The sequence below is a fragment of the Quercus robur genome, chromosome 5 (assembly GCF_932294415.1).
Source record: "Quercus robur chromosome 5, dhQueRobu3.1, whole genome shotgun sequence".
In the NCBI taxonomy this organism is placed as follows: domain Eukaryota; kingdom Viridiplantae; phylum Streptophyta; class Magnoliopsida; order Fagales; family Fagaceae; genus Quercus; species Quercus robur.
This window is the reverse complement of record NC_065538.1, coordinates 18,700,792-18,717,911: the sequence shown is the minus strand read 5'-3', so window position 1 is coordinate 18,717,911 and position 17,120 is coordinate 18,700,792. Positions and strand designations below refer to the sequence as shown.

The following is a 17,120-nucleotide window of genomic DNA, read 5'->3' as shown; positions in this document are numbered from 1 at the left end:
TTCAGTTTAGTTAGAGAAATCTGAATGCAGGATGCCTTTTTTGGTAAGTTCATTACTATTCAGTTAGTGTTTTTTTATCAGTTCAGGATGCCTTTTTTGTTCCTATTGTTAGTTTGGAGATCTTTCATAAGTCTAAAATATTTTCACAATCAATCTTGGTAATTTGAGCTTCCACTATTTTACAACAATATATACATATAACAGAAACCATCCTTGACTGAAAATTCTGATAGTTGTATAAGGCTTCAATTTATTTTTGTAGGAAACTTGAGATGTCTTTTTTAATAATAAGTTCAGTTTAGTTAGAGAAATCTGAATGCAGGATGCCTTTTTTGGTAAGTTCATTACTATTCAGTTAGTGTTTTTTTATCAGTTCTTACCCAAAAAAAAAAAACGTTGTTTTATTAAAATGGTAATAATTGTTTTTTCTTTTGTTCTGTTTCAACCTTGTATTAGTCAATAATTATGCTATAACAACTCTACATATTTCCAATAGACTTACACCTAAAGATCTCAAGAATTTAAGACTGAAAGTAGTACCACAAAATCACTAATATAAAAAGGCAACAATGATTCAGTTCCATAATCCTCACTCCCTCTCCAAGCAGAGGCGGAAGCTATAATCTGGGCTCTCAACTTGGCAGCAAACTTGGATGTTGACTCCATTTCCATTGAGAGTGACTCGAAGACCTGCATTGATGCGCTGAGGTGTCCTAACCAAGAAGCTCCTTGGAGAATAAAAACCATCTGCACTAATGTTTTAGCTTTAAAATTGAATTTCTCTAATTTTAGTTTCAGTTGGGTAGCTAGAGAAGCAAATGTTGCTGCTCATGTATTAGCCAAGTGGTCTTTGTCAAACAACTACTTTGGCTCTTTTGATGTGGGGTTGGGGCCTCCTTGCTTTGTTTCTGTTATTAGAGCTGAGGCTCTTTCCTTGGCTGTGTAGTTTTTGTTGTTGGTTTAATAAATATGTTGGTTCATCAAAAAAAAAAAAAAAATCCACAATCCATTGGTGCCAGCTACACAGGTTTTTTACTTTTCCACATTTACTTACACACCTCAAAGTCCCTGAAAATGCCAAATAAATAAATAAATAAAAACCCATTTTCACACTGTTGAGACTTCAAAAAAAATCTCCTTCATTGTGCCAAGATTTTTGGCTTGGTAACTTCCATGTGCTGTAACAAATTTATACAATCAATATCTAATCTAATCTATATATAAAATAATAGATGAAATTGAGAGAAAATTCAATTACATTTCAATTGAATTCTCAATTTTGCACCATGTGTTTTTTTTTTTTTTTGGTCAAGTGAGTTAATTGGATTCTCAATTTTGCGCCATGTGTCCCATCTAAATTTTTAAAATTTTTGTGCCAAAATAAATAATATATTAACACCTAATACAAAAACTAAGAAGACCACAAAAATAACCTAAACAAGAACATGTCACCTGGACACTTCTATGTAGACCTCTCAAGCTCCTCTCTCTCTCTCTCTCTTAAATGTTTCTCTAAATATAATTTCAACCCCTAACCACTTGCTACCATCGGCAAACAACTCCTAACCACTTGCTACCATCCCTATTAGTCAATAATTGAGTGTCGTACTCCGCTACCAATACATACATCAATTCATCAATGGATCATCTGTTACGCAAAGGGAATGAGAAATCTACCCATAATCCATAGATCCGGAATAATTAAATTCCAAAAAAAAAAAAGTGCAGATTAAGTAAATTCAATTAGTAAAGTCTTTTATCGTCGAATAAAATAACTTGAATTTGATATCTGCCTACACTAAAAACCAATTGGTCCCCATTTGGATTAAGGAAGGAGGTAAGGGGAGTAGAGGAGGAGTCTAACATTCATGGAGGGATCTATTCATTAAATTTGATATTCGCCTACATTAAAAACCAATTGGTCTCCATTCGGATTGAGGGAGGAGGTAGGGGGAGTAGAGAGAGAGAGTAATTCAACCCCTAACCACTTGCTACCATTGGCAAACAACTCTTAACAACACACCAACAACCCCCCAATGTACAACAAACAAATTTGTAGGTAAACTTGCGCCCCTTTTCTATTCATATTCATTGACTTATGAAACATTGTCAATTCCTTTTCTCACATATTTTTTTTTACGGTTAACAACTCTTTTGCTTCATAACTAACCATTGAATTTAACAATATCAATATTCAAATGTATAAATGAAATTTAAATCCCGTATGAGGATTAAAATAAGCATCCATATGAATTTGAAAAATATGGCTTTTGGAAACAATATTTCATTATAATGCTATTTGGAGATTTTATTTATTATTAATTTTGTTGTTGTCGTATGCCTTTTTTGTTTTGGGTTGCATCTCAACAATAAAGAAAGCCAATGATCCAATTATTTATGGTAAGAATATAAGGGTATGATTGGGCAAGACCAATAGTTCTTTTTCTTCCAAGTCCAATGTACATGACTTGTTTTTTGGAGACTACAAAGTTGCAGTTGTACCTTAAGACTACAATTTCCTTTAAATTTTTTTTAATATTGTTACATATTTTGAAAATCTAACAATTGTAGTGCATATTTTTTACACTCTTAATTATTATGGGCATACACTAAGTTGAAAGTGGTATTTCTTGAAATTTTTCATATTGCATGAGATAAGATCTATAATGAAAAAATATATAGTTGAATTTAGTTATACAATTAGTAACAATGACCATACTTTAATACAAGTTTTTTATACAGTTAGGTAGATGATATTTATCGATTAAAAATTAAAAATATATTTAGTTTCTCAATAGGTAAATATAGAGAGATAGTATTTACTTAGATCCAATATGGGGGATGACAGTCAAAAGCGGTAAACATTCATCAATAGCTAAAATATAGCATTCCATATGAGTGTTGTTACTTATCTTTGAAAATATCATATCCAAAAACAAACAAACCAAAAAAACATGAAAATTATAAATTCAGCCCATTTTCAGAGAAATTTGTTTAGTTTACGAGCTTTTATAATAATTTTTTTTTCCATAGTTTGTAATGCTCTTCAAAGTATATACTAAGTTATGTGTGACTTTTAATGAAGCTAAGCATTGCTAGAAACAATGGTATCATATAGTAGAAAATAGAGTGGAACAAATGAAAGCTCTCAACGAAAGCTATTTATTTGTCTTAATTCGTGCGTGAATTTTGGTTTGAAAGATTCACAGATGAATGAATTTGGAAATATTTCATATAAGAATCATGTAACATAATATAATAGTGGGTGAATGCCATGGTTGAGAAAGAAGATATTTTAAAGTTTGATTTGTAAGCCAGAGGATAATAGTGTGTGTATGTCATTTGATAATTGTATCTTTGACCTTAAGCTTCGCAAATCTTTTTTTTTTTTTTTTTTGAGAAACAAACACACACACACACACACACACAAGGGAGAGGGAGAGGGAAAGGGATTCTAACACAAAGGCACACCACAACTCCACTCAAAAGTCATGGTAACTTTTAAGGTAGGGTGGGGCAAGTTATACTACACACAACATACTCTCTTAAGCAATGTGGGACAATTACCCATTCTTTTTTTTTGAGAAACAAACACACACAAGCTTCGCAAATCAAATGTACATAACTTAACATTGACTCTTGAGGCATTGTCATTGTCCAATGTCCATAGTTCAAGGCAAGCTTTGAGTTTTAAATTTTTTAAGACAAAACTTTATCTCCTAAATGTTGTCATTCATGGTCATTTTATGTCATGTTGAACTTGATATCAGAATCATGTATGAAACATAGCTCCTACATGCACCCTTGGAAAGTGGCTTATAGTGAAGCTTATTCGCCTTCTCAAAAAAAGTGAATACTAAGGTCGCTATTCAAGTGGAAGCCAAAGCTTTTTTGTGCGCAGTGGAATTAGCAGGTCAAAAGTGGTTTTAGAATGTGGTAATTGAGGGTAATTCCAAAATTTGAGTTGAGGTAGTGACCAATAGCTCCAAATTAGTGCACTAGAGAACTGTTAATTTTGTTGTTAAAGTCAGATTGCTATATGCAAGATTTGACCGGTTGGAGTTTAATTGGGTGTATAGGAATGCTAACAAAGCTAAACGTCTCAGCAAGATGGTTTTTGTCAAACTCTTTTCCAAGTTATTTTGGTGAAGGGATTGGTCCCTTAGGAAATATTGTCTTGGCATGACTAATTCTATCTTTACGTTTATTATTCTAAATGTTAATTTCAATTTGTTTTTTAATTCATAATCAATAAGCAAACAATTTATATATATATATATAATTGTGATTGTTTTTAAATGTACCGTGCATATGCACGGGGTTACACACTAGTACTTCTAATACTAGCAGAAGGTCAGAGAAAATTAGGTCCTATAGTTAAGCCTATTTTGATACGTAGGAAAAGTACCCACGTAAACTTTTGCCACGAAGACAATTTTAAGTCACAAAAGCTCGATTGTTACACCATTTGAGAATTCTTTAAAATCAAACATGTTAAAAAACCAACCTAAAACGTCACACCCCAAAGAAAATTATAAAATCATTCATTGTAACCATACAGTCAAAACAGAACAAAAACCTTAAAACTCTCATATATGCACTGAACTGTAATTTTCAGTTTCCAAATTTTCTTCAGTCCGTAACATTCCTTTGCTGCAACAACATATACCCAATCAATTTCAAAGGTTGTGATTTTCTTTCTTCTTCAAATCAAGGTATTTTCTGTATTTTTAATTCCTTTCATTCCTGTCCTTTCTACAATAAACCTTCTCACAAAATGTTTGCCTTCTACAACAAACCTTCTCAATTTTATACATTTGCTTTTGTTAAATTTTTATCTATTATAGAAATAACAAAAGGATTGATTTTAGTCTTGGTTTTTCATGGTATAGAACCGAAATCTAAAGGAAATCTCTCTCAAATTTAATAAATAGATTGTTTCGCTCCAATATTTATTGTTTGATTCAATGGGAGAACAACTCCAGGACTCTACTATTGACTAATTGTTTAATTATATTTATCGTTTGATGAATTTATAATTTACTTTTGCTTGTTCTGGGTTAGAAACAATTAAATAGGAAAGTTGATTGAAATCACAAGCAAATACATAACTTGCGCACAATATGACTTAGTTTTGGTTGATTTGTAGTTTAGATTTGTTTTGATTAATGTGTTTGGAATCTGTAAGGTTGAATTGATTCAACCATCTAATTGGCTTTATTCCGTGCCAAATTTGCTTGTAATTCAGCAATTAGTAACCCTGTATTTAGGTGGGTTTGATGTAAGGGTAGTGAGTGAGTTAGAGTGAAGATTGCTCAAGAGTGTGCAAGAAAACAGAGACTCGCGGCTTGGCCTCGCGGGTGACTCGCGGCTGCAAGCCGCCAGACGTAGCACACGTGCCAAGCATACTGGAAGGTGAACAGTCATGCAAGCAGGAGCACTACAGGACAAAACATGACAACTGGCCATACAGTTATCTCGCGACTGGATCTCGCGACTTAGTCAAGCCGCGAGGTCAAGCCACGAGCCACCCCTGTTTTGTAAAACCTAACGTTTCACATTCCTCTCCCACTCCAGTATAAATACCTCTTTTACCCACAATTGTAAGAGAGCTTCCAGAGAGAATTTTGAGAGAGAAACTCTAAAGAAAAACAAGATTGATTCACCTACAATCTATACATTAGAGTCTCTTCAAATTCCTCAACTCTCTTCCTCTCCATTGTCAAATCCTTGAGAGGCATTATACCAAACCTGGTTCTCACCATCATCATCACTGTGAGACAGCTGTTTGGATTTCTGGGAAGCAGTTAGGAAGGAATCAATCTTCATTGGTTGATGCTACGGTCTAGTAGCGGAATCCGGGAAGCTAGAAAAGAAAAAGGTTCGGCGCAACCTCGTTGGAGCAAGAAGCTTGGAGGGCTTAGGTGCACTGGGTAGATTAGGCTTGGAGGGTCTATTGCTGTCCATGTATCCCAACTGTATTTTCTAGTGGATTGTTTACCGCTTGGAGGGCGGCAGAGAGGTTTTACGCCGAGGGCTTCGGTTTCCTCTTCGATAACACATCACGTGTTGTCTTTGTGTTTGCATCTTCCTTTCTCTCTATCTTTGCCTATTTATTATCTGCTTTGGATTGTGTTTTTATTTGGCTTAGATAGTTTTTACCAATTTCATATTATAGCTTATGTTAAGTTTCCGCACACTTGTTGTTTGACATAATGCTTGAATTGGTTAAGTTGTAATTTGGGGGTCTAAACGTTCAAAGGTGTTTATACATGTTTTTGAAATTTTCAGAATCCATTAATATATAAGCTATTAACTATTTCTTTTGGAGAAATACTTAATAGCTTATATATTAATGGTTACAACCTTACTCAATATCTTTTTATTAGATGTCAATTTTGATAAATCCACCACTAAATTACGTCTTCTTCTTATATCCTCCTTGCTTGCAAAATTTCTAGAAAATTAAAGATCAATAGTTATGTCATCAATAAGTTGTAAATAATATCCGATTATCAAAAAATTTGACATATTTATTAAGAGCGTAAAGAACATGCAATTCAATGGTTAAAATTTTAAAATATGTAGTAAAGTTTAAAATATTATATAAAGTTTTTTTTGAAAAAGAGATATTGAGTAAGATTGTAAACTTAAACTACAACTAATTTCATAGTTAAACTTTTGTCTTTTTTTTTAATAGTTCATGGGCATATATATTAATATGGGCATGTTGTTCCTTTGGGAAAGGTTACCATGTAAATTTTCAAGGAATTCTCTTTTTTTTAGCATTGATAAGTATGCATCAAGGAACAAAGTGATAAGCAAATTAGAGGCATACACAAGCAGTAACTACCTACGTGATTAGCTGTTTTCGGTTGTCAAAATCTCCATATGAAGAGCTGGAAGGAATTATATGAAGTTATGGTGGGGTCACCGAGAAGAAAGGAACAGTAAGGCTAGTGTAGGAAATAATGTTAGAGATCAGGAATTTACAAGCTTTCATTATGGAAATACCATGGTTTTGAAACTTGGACTAGACCATACGGTCCGACTGGGAAAACTGCGAACTGGCCATTTTTACAGTCTGTTTAACATGAAGAACCGTTCCATGTAAAAAAAGCAGTGACCCATACAGACCGCAGCCCGACCGCCCGATTCTGTGAACCATGACTGATTCAGGCAATTCACACCGGTCCAGTTTTTCGAGACTTAAACAGCACCGTTCTAGACTTCTTCTTCTTTTTTTTCCCCTATATGACTATGGCGTCATTTTGGCAAGGATCACTCTCTCAAACAAAACACAAACCCTCACCTCACTCTCTCACGCTCTGAGCTTTCTGCCTCTCTCTCACTCTCATCACATCTCTCATCTCTGACTCTCTCCCCCGTCGCTGTTGGCCACCACATCCTCAGCCCAGATCGCCCTCGCCTCACTCTCTCAATCACTCTCTACCTCTCTCTCACTCTCATTACATCTCCGCCTCTCTCCCTCATCGTCGTCGACCACCACAAACCTTAGCCTCAAATCTTTAAGCACCTCCATCGACAAAGGGTTCCGGTAAGCTTTTGTATATATACATATCGTCTTTTGTTAGTGAAGATTCACTCCAATGCTCTATTTGGTTTAGTAGAAAATTGATGAGAATTTTTTTTTTTTTTAATTTAATTTATTTTTCTGTCTGTGTTTCTATTAATGTTGTGTGCTTATTATGTAAACCTCGTTTCATTGAAAACAAAATAATTTTGTTCGTGAAACAATGCCTAAACTTTATAAAAGAAAAGGGTTTTGTTTGGTTTTGGTTTTTGGTGGAGAATTGTTGAATTTTAGTGAGGAATTGTTGGATTGAGCAAGGTTTTACAGACTGATTTTGTGAGGAATTTTAGGTTTTATAGACTGATTTCAATTCTGGGAGCTGTTTGTTCACTGACAAATTTTGTGAATGATTCATAACATAGTTCGTGTGTAAATTTAGGGGTTTGAAGCTCTATTGTGTTCCTTTTTGTTTGGTTGCTATGAAAATGTAATGGCAAAAAAGAGATTCTTAGGAGCTATTTGATTTTACATTTTTGGTTTATGGCATAGATTTGTGGATTTTATTGGTTAATGTGAGAAATATAGCCTTATCAAAGTTATGATATAAAAAATACTGAAGGTTAGTTTATAACCTGAAGGTTCTATTTTTTATTAATTTTTCTATTTTTATTAATTTAATATTTTTATATATATTTAAAATAATTATTAAATTAATTATGACGTCATCACGGTTCGACCCTGGTTCGACCTCAAAAATCTTGAACCTCTCCTTTTTATAGTTCAATGAACAATCTGGGTTTCAAAACCATGGGAAATACTAGCATGTAACTCATGCAAATGCATGAATGCATTTAAAATTAAACATAATTTTTATTATAAAAATATAAATAATTAGTCAAATTATTTTTAAAAAAAATAGCATGTAACACATGCATACGTATAGATACATTTAAAATTAAATACAATTTTTATTATAAAAATATAAATAATTAGTCAAATTATTTTTTTAAAAGTAAACGTAATTAGTCACATATTAAAATTCTTACCTAAATTTAATACTACTTATAATAATTTTTTTTCTAATTTTTAATAAGATAAAACATGTGATGATCTTTGTTGTGTGGTGATTTTTATTGAGTATATGTGATTGGTTTTATTTTTTTAATTTTATAGTTCATTAATATTAGATTCTTAGTATTTTGCATGCACTCATTAACTCACTTTGCACAAAGATTAAAAAATTTAAGTGGATAATTATGGTATGGTCCTCACATAAATTTAGACACAGTACAAAATTGGATTCTAATTTTAATTTCTAATTTCAAATTCTAATTGAACTTTTTCTAAGTTTTACCTATTAATATATATATATATATAGATAGGCAAAACAAGGTCGATGCATGCGGTGCCTATCTTTTTTTCTTTTCTTTTTTTTTTTTGATGTGGAATACTACTAAACTTTATTAATTAGAAGAATTAACAAATACATCCTGGTTGAGAGCTTGTTCAAGGAAACAAGAAGTCTCTTCAACCCAAACAGACAAATTTGCAATGCCTAAAGCATGTCTTGCAAGTAAATGGGCTAGCCTATTACCATTTTGACCAACATGGGAGAAGTCTACACACTGAAAAGAATGGGCAGCATCTACTAAACTATAGACCAAAGCAGCAACTGATAAAGGAAGAGGAGACAAGTCCCTTAAAGCATTAACGAGCGTCAAAGAATCACTCTCAAGCGTGAAATCCTAAATAGACATACCCTTAGCAAATTGAAGACCCAGGTCAACAGCCTTTGCTTCAGCTTCAATGGCACCCAAGGGAGCTTCTATCTTCTTACTACAGGCACCAATCAATCGACCCTCTTCGTCCCTTATCAAAATCACAACACCTACCATTTTTTGCTCCTTGAACACAACACCATCCATGTTGATTTTGTAGCGATTCGGAGAGGGAGGTGTCCAATGCATTGCTTCAACTAGCTGCTTCGGACTCCCAGGAACCTCCAAACATGCTTGATACTCACCTAAATACTCCAACACCCCTTGTAGTAAGGCCTAACAGGATTTCTTCGCACCCCCATTTCTGCACTCATTCCTGTTCGACCAAATCACCCAAGCCACCACAATTAGCTTTTCCACCCTGCTATGATCCCACTGAGCTACCATTACCACATACCATAGCATATCCATGAATGACCCAAAGTGATGAACCAATGAGTCCCAAAACAAATTAGACATATGCCAGATATCACAAACTCGCTGACAGCACCAAAACAAATGGGCCGAAGTTTCTTCCTCCATATTACACTCATCACAATAGCTATCCAAAAGCATTTTGTGCCTGACTAGGTTCTCCTTTGTGGGCAACACATCTCTACAGGCCCTCCAAGCAAAGTGGTGAATCTTATGTGGAATATTGCAGCTCCAGAGGTACTTCCAGAACTTCCTTAAGTGACTACCATCAGACACATCTCCCACCGGTGCAACTGATCTCATCTCCATGGCAAGCTTATATGCACTTCGGACACTAAAAAGATCATTGGGTGTCAAATCCCAAACTTGCTTGTCTGTTGATAGTTTAGCACTTAAGGTAATACCACAGATTAAATCAGCTTCATAAGGTAAGAAAACTTGTCTCACCAAATCATTTTTCCAGGCACCATTCACTTCATCTATAAGTGTTGCAACCCGAGAGTCTTAAGGCAAACGTGAAACAAGAGATACAACTTCATAAGTAGAGGGAGAGGGCACCCATTTATCCTACCAAATCATGATGCTATGGCCATTACCTACTTGCCACCTTCTGCCTTTTTTAACTAGTGCCTAAGCCACCAATATACTCCTCCAAGCAAAGGAGGGATTTTGTCCAAGACTTGCATCAACAAACTCACATCTTGGAAAATATTTGGCCTTAAAAACCTTATAGAATAAAGAACCATTCCCAGTCTGGAGCCTCCAACCTTATTTTGCCAACATGGCCAAGTTAAATTGTTTTAGGTGCTTAAAGCCCATACCCCCATAAGCCTTTGGAGCACAAAGTTTCTCCCAACTGATCTATACCATTTTCCGTACCTCCTTACATTGCCCCCACCAAAAATTCCTAATAATACTTGTCATTTCATCACAAAGAGAATCAGGAATTTTAAAGCAACTCATAGTATATGTTGGAATAGCTTAGGCCACAGCTTTAATCAGGACTTCCTTTCCAGCTTTGGACAAAAGTTTTTCCTTCCAACCTGCCAACTTCTTAGTCAATTTTGCCTTGACTTCCTTGAAAGTATTCTTCTTATTTCTTCCCACCAACGATGGAAGACCCAAGTACTTCTCATGCTGTCAAATCACTTGAGCACCAACCTAACTTTTATCTCATCCTAGATCTCCTTAGTTGTGTTATAGCTAAAAAACAGGGAAGTTTTTGCATGGTTCAACTGTTGGCCAGAAGCTTGCTCATACGTGCACAGTACCTTCTATAAGGCTTCACACTCCTCAACAGTGGCTTTGTAGAAAATTAAACTGTCATCTGCAAAAAATAGATAAGCAAGGACCTCCCCTACACACAGATATACCTTCCAACAAACCATCAACTGTGGCTTTTTTAATTAGCGTAGAAAGACCTTCAACACAAAGCAAAAATAAATATGGAGAAAGCGGATCACCTTGACGTAGCCCTTTGGTGAGAATAATATGGCCACTAGGTTTACCATCAATACGGACAGCATAAGTGACTGAAGAAATGCATTGCATCATTAAGCTTCTCCATCTTGAGTGAAACCCTAGCTTCTCCATTATTTTATCTAAGCATGTCCACTCCACCCTGTCATAAACCTTGCTCATATCAAGCTTAAGAGTCATCTCTCCTTTAGCCCCTGTTTTCTTCAAATTAATCTGGTGCATCATCTCAAAAGCCACTAAAACATTATCAATAATTAACCTACCATTCACAAAAGCACTCTGAGTATTACTAATAACAGATGGGAGGATTTTTTTAAGTTTATTGGCTAAAGTTTTAGATGCCAGTTTATAAATAACATTGCATAAGCTTATTGTTCTAAATTCAATCACTCTTTTAGGTGAGTTAGTTTTAGGGACCAAGACAATATGGGTTTCATTAAATTTTGGCGGGGTAATGCCCAAATTTAGGAAATCCAAAACTGTCTTAGTCACTACACCACCTACCGTAGACCAAAATTTTTGGAAGAAAAAAGGGGGCATACCATCCGGGCCTAGAGCCTTTAAAGAATACATCTGTTTCAAAGCTTTGTGCACTTCACCTGCTTGGAATTCCCTCACCAGCATAGAGTTCATGGATTGTGTCACCTTAGGTTGCACGGCCTCCATAATTTATGTGAAGTCCGAAGGTTTTGAGGAAGTAAACAAATCAGAGTAGTACTCAATAAAAACCTTCTCAATCTCCCCATGATCAACCTACCACACATCTTCAGCATCAAAAATCCCCTCAATTAAGTTCTTTTGAAACCTTGATGAAGCCCTTACATGAAAGAAATGGGTGTTTCGGTCTACTTCCTGAAACCAATTCAGCCATGCCCTCTGTTTCCACATGGCATCTTCTTTATCAACCCAACAATTCAATTCCACTCTAGTTTCTCTTAAGTCTTTGATAACAGCTGATGATGAAGCTTGCATCTCCAACCCCTCCAAACGCTTTTGTAAGAATGCAATCTTCTTCCCCACATGCCCATACTCAGTCGTATTCCATACCTCCAATTTGTTTTGGCAAGACTCCATGCAAGATAAAATAGGAAAATCTGAAGCCATACACAACCCTTCCCCCCATGCCTCAGTCACAACTTTCTCACATCCCTCATCCTTCAACCACAGAGACTCAAACCTAAAGATTTTCTTGTATTTCTGATGTTTTTTCTTTGAGAACAAATGCAGCAAAAGAGGATTATGGTCAGAAACAGAAGAGGATTTATGATGAAGCTTTGCATAAGGGAATGAAGAATGCCAATCTATAGAAGCTAGAGCTCTATCCAGGTGCTCCCTAATTTGAGTGCCATCCTGTTTCTGATAAAGCCATGTGAATTTTGGACCCTCAAACCCAACCAACTTCAACCCACAATAATTAATAGAAGCATTAAATCAGGTCATTTGCTGAATAGGCCTAGATTCACCTCCCTCCTTCTCAACCTGACACCGAATTTCATTGAAGTCCCCAATCACTAACCATGGCAACTGTGAAACATCCCTTAAAGAATTAAGGAATCTCCATGATTCCACCCTTTGTGAAGTCTCAGGATGACCGTAAAAGCCTGTCCAATGCCAACACCCAATCCTAGCACCCCCCCCCCCCCCTCAATCAATGCATCAATAAAAGAGAGCGAAGAATTTAGAATATCCATTTTAATATCAAACTTCCAAAATAAAGCCAACCCTCCCTTGAAACCATCACTTGGTACAACAAAACTGTCCTTAAAACCACACTGATTGCGTACAATTTTTACCCACTCTTCATTTGACTTTGTTTCCATTAAGAAAACCAAGTTGGGTTCTTCTAACCTAATAACCTTTTTCAAGGTATTAATTGTCTGAGGGTTCCCACTCTTAGACCCGGTAGGGTTGCCCAGCAACCTTTGCCAATCCCAAATGTGTGGCAAATAAAATACTAAGTCTTTTAGTCTCATCATCAACTTTCTACTTCTTTTCATTTTTAGAAACACCCCCCTCTACACTACCTCCACCCTCAGCATTTCTTTTTGGGCCTAAGTTCTCCACTTTATCCATCAACATCTGCTCATTATTAGGCCTACAAGGAAGCCTAGTCCACGTACCATTTTTATGCTCTTTAGTGAGGTCAGCTCCATCATTCTTACCTGCTGCATTTGCCCCCTTAGATGCATGTTTAATATGCCCTGTTTTCACATTTTTCCTCTTCTCTAAAACTTCATCCCAGCCCACCAGAAACCCCACACTTCCCAACTCAGCTTGCATGCTAGCAAAGACATTTTCGAACCACACTACCTTTGACTCCCCTAACATCTCCACAAAACCATGCACCAATTCCAGACTCACCTCATCCACCTCCTTTCCCTTAATTTCATGGATAACCTCAGCAACTAATGCGTTTGAAGTTGGAATATTATCAGCAAGCTCCTTCTCTAAGTCCTCAATTATTGCTTCAAAATCTGCTAAATTCTGGGGATTTTTTGAATTACCAGATATCGCGAAAGGCGTACAACTCATCTCACCCATCCCACCGCCACCCCCAAATAGCTCCACCACCGTTGTAGACTTTCCCGATCCTAAGCTACCCCCCTCTACTCCCTGAATCAGCGGGATTGAAGGATGTTGATTAAGCCCAATTGACACGGGTGCTCCACCCCTAGCAGACTGATCAATGGGGGCTCTAACCGTTGCTAATTCATAACCCTTCACCTCAAGAACTTGCCTCTTGGCCGGACTAAATAATGGAGCCTTAATCCAGTGCCCATATTGTTGACGTTCCAACGGCAGAGTTCCATTGCTTTCAGCTAGATTTCGCAATCCTTATCATCATGCAATAATATCCCACACCAAAAACAGATATTCGGTAATCTCTCGTACTGAAAGGATACCCACCCCTCTAAGTCATCCTCAAAGTTTACTTTTCTTCCTCGACACAAGAGGTGAGAGATATCTACCAAGACTCTAACCCACATAAAAGTACCTCCCCTCATCTCTGAATCATCCTGAGGAATAACAACTTCACCAATAGATTCACTGATTTCAATGGCAGTCTCCAGGCTCATAAACTTGTATGGCAGATCATGTATCTAAATCCAAAATTTAACTCTGTTAAACTCAACCTCCTTTATAGGTCTATTTCCTTCAAACCGTTGTATCACTACTAAGTGTCGATCATAAGATCAAGGTTCCCCAAGTAAAACTTTTACAGCATCTACCTCCTGGTCAAAAGTAAACAGGAGTATATTGTCTCCCACGTTAGTAATATGGAAGCTCGTCTTTATGCGCCAAAGAAGGCGAAACGTACGCACCACTGCCTCAATGTTCAGTGCCCTCTTTGTAAATAATTTTATTACTAACACACACTTTGGTGTCTGGTTTTTCTTTGATAGCAAGACTTTCTTGCCTCCCACTCCAAGAGAGACAAGTTATCACACTTGCGAGTAAGGTCTTCCATCTGCGGCCACCACAGAGTATTCCCACCCCAAGTAGAAGAGAAGCAAACCCTAGCCCTACTAGTAGCAGATTACTATAGGGAACAACCATGTCTTTCTCGAAGAGAAAGGTAATGGCAATACTACAGCCTAAGTTTGGGGAGCGGCGAGAACCCTAACCCTAGACCGAGAACAAAATTCACCACACGTTTAAGTGTATGTGGTGCCTATCTTAATTATAGTACCTTGTCCATTGTCTCTAAAGTTTATAAAGCTAATTATTTCCCAAATTGTGAACTCTATTGTAAGTGAAGTTAGGACATATATAGCCCCTTATCTTATATAATATAACTCAACAATTCCTAAGCAAAGACCAATGGAGATCGATTGTCACCTCGCACCAATATAGAGAAGGCTAGCTATGGCAACTTGAACATCCCAAGAAATTCCAAATTTTAATGTACATGAAAGGTGTGCAGAGATATATACTATCCCAACAATGAAAAACTTGCTTTATAGCTGTAGGGGTCCATATGTGAAGGCCACGACAAGTACGAAGCAAATAACAATTAAACCATATATGATTAGTCTAACATATATACGGTTGGCAAGGGAAATAGAATTGAAATGAAGCATATATAGAGTACTAGTATATATACAAGAGCAAAACCAATGCGAACTAATAGAAATGATTATTTATGTGCATGATATAAAATGCATGAGTAGTGCATGCATGGAATAATGCAAGTTTATAAAGCAAAAAGTCGGAAGCTAAGCTACAGTCGTTTACCCACACTAGGACTTAAGCTACCTATCATTCTTATATTTCTATCATTAACATTAGCTATATCACATGTTGTGAACGTGATTAACTAATACACCTATCTTACTGTGATTTGTAACTAATTCTAGAACCGTTAGTCAGTTTTTCTGTTCTGATTTCCCGCCAAATCGTATAACGGTAGAACTGCATAAGCCTATGTTCTCATTATATTAATATTAATTAATTCAATAAATTAGAGAGCTTCAATCCCAATTTTCTCTCTATTTTGTTAGATGCTTAATGCCTTTAAGCCTCTATCGAATGACATCCGTACTGGTAGCACGAAAGAACAAAGCCATATGGAAGCTAGCCACCCCTTCAAGACACATATAAGATCAATGTGGTATGAGTAGTCTTTAGTCTTTACACGTGCAAAGTCAATAGAGGTTATTACACACTCATTATTGCTTATTTTGTATGCATTTCTTTTTGAAATCATGTTTTGAAAATACAATTTCAATTCATGCAATATAGTATGCATATAATGAGTGTGTAATAATCATTACACATTTCAAAATGTGGTAGTATAGAGAAGCTAAAGCTATTATACAATGGAATTATGTATGCATTCCTTTTTGAAATCATGTCTTGAAAATAAGATTCCAGTTCATGTGATAATATGTGTACAATGTGTGTAATAAAGAGTGTATAATAATTATTACACATTTCAAAATGTGATAGTATAAAGAGGCCAAAGCTGGCTTCTAAAAAAAAAAAAAAAAAAATGCCAAAGGTATTATACAATGGATTGGAGGGTGATGCCAAAGCTATATCATACAAGCGATAGCCTATGACCATGAATAATTACAACACCATGTAATCTAAATTATACCATTTAATAGCAAATTGTTGCTATCAAAAATTCATCATATTTGTCATGATTACTGAGAAAGGATTTTGGTGAGATTATGTTGCATACTTTACAATAAATGAAAAGAAAGGTGTAATATTTCATTCACCATCAACTGTCACACCATTAATATTTGTAGATAAAATTTGTAATGGACTTTGTCCATTTAAAATTTAGATTTTTTTTTGTTTTTATAGATAATTTGTCACATCCATTTCTTTGTTAGTAATGGATACATATGGTAATAAACACAAACTCTCAAGTTTGAAAATCAAACAATTGAATATGTTTTACAAGTGTAAATTTGTATTGATGAATTTGTAGGTACAGTTCTCTATATTTAAATTCTACTACAATGGAATAATCTTCTAGTTCGATCTCCTTAGTCTTCAATTCAAGTTTTGCGTCGATGTAGTCTTGACTCGAACACAATATGTCCTCCACTTAGATTGGGAAGTGGATTGAAAGGTCTTTGGAAAGAAATTGCAATGAATCTCTTGCTGTACATTTGTTAGATATTTCTTATTCATTGTGTGTTCTTCAAATGTTCTTGATCTTCGAAGATTTGTGGTGGAAGTTCTTCGGGGGCTTCAAAGCTCGAATTCGTTAAAGTTTCGATGGATCAAAGTCTTTGAAGTTTCTGGAGGCATTGAAGCTTGATTCCAGTAGAACTTTGAAACTTGGAAGAATGATTTGTATGATTGTTCTTCAAATGTTCTTTGTCTTCAAAGATTTGTAGTGGAAGTTGCTTGGGGTTTAGAGGCTTGGATCCGTAGAGCTTCACTAATTTGTAGTT

At 35.7% G+C, this 17,120-nt stretch overlaps 1 protein-coding gene across 1 annotated transcript; it reads right to left on the bottom strand.

Moving 5' to 3' along the window:
* Positions 1-8,997: 8,997 nt before the first annotated feature.
* LOC126727932 (uncharacterized) lies at positions 8,998-9,501 on the bottom strand. The gene is made up of 2 exons (XM_050433828.1): positions 9,294-9,501; positions 8,998-9,206 (listed from the first exon to the last, which is right to left on the bottom strand). Exons 1-2 carry the CDS (start codon positions 9,499-9,501, stop codon positions 8,998-9,000), a joined length of 417 nt encoding a protein of 138 aa, XP_050289785.1.
* Between the last annotated feature and the right edge of the window lie 7,619 nt (positions 9,502-17,120).

Coding starts and splice junctions, on each gene's coding strand:
- LOC126727932 (XM_050433828.1), bottom strand. CDS start 9,501: ATGCATTGGACACCTCCCTCTCCGAATCGCTACAAAATCAACATGGAT. Junction 9,207..9,293: donor GGGTCTTCAATTTGCTAAGG/GTATGTCTATTT, acceptor TTCCTTTATCAG/TTGCTGCTTTGGTCTATAGT.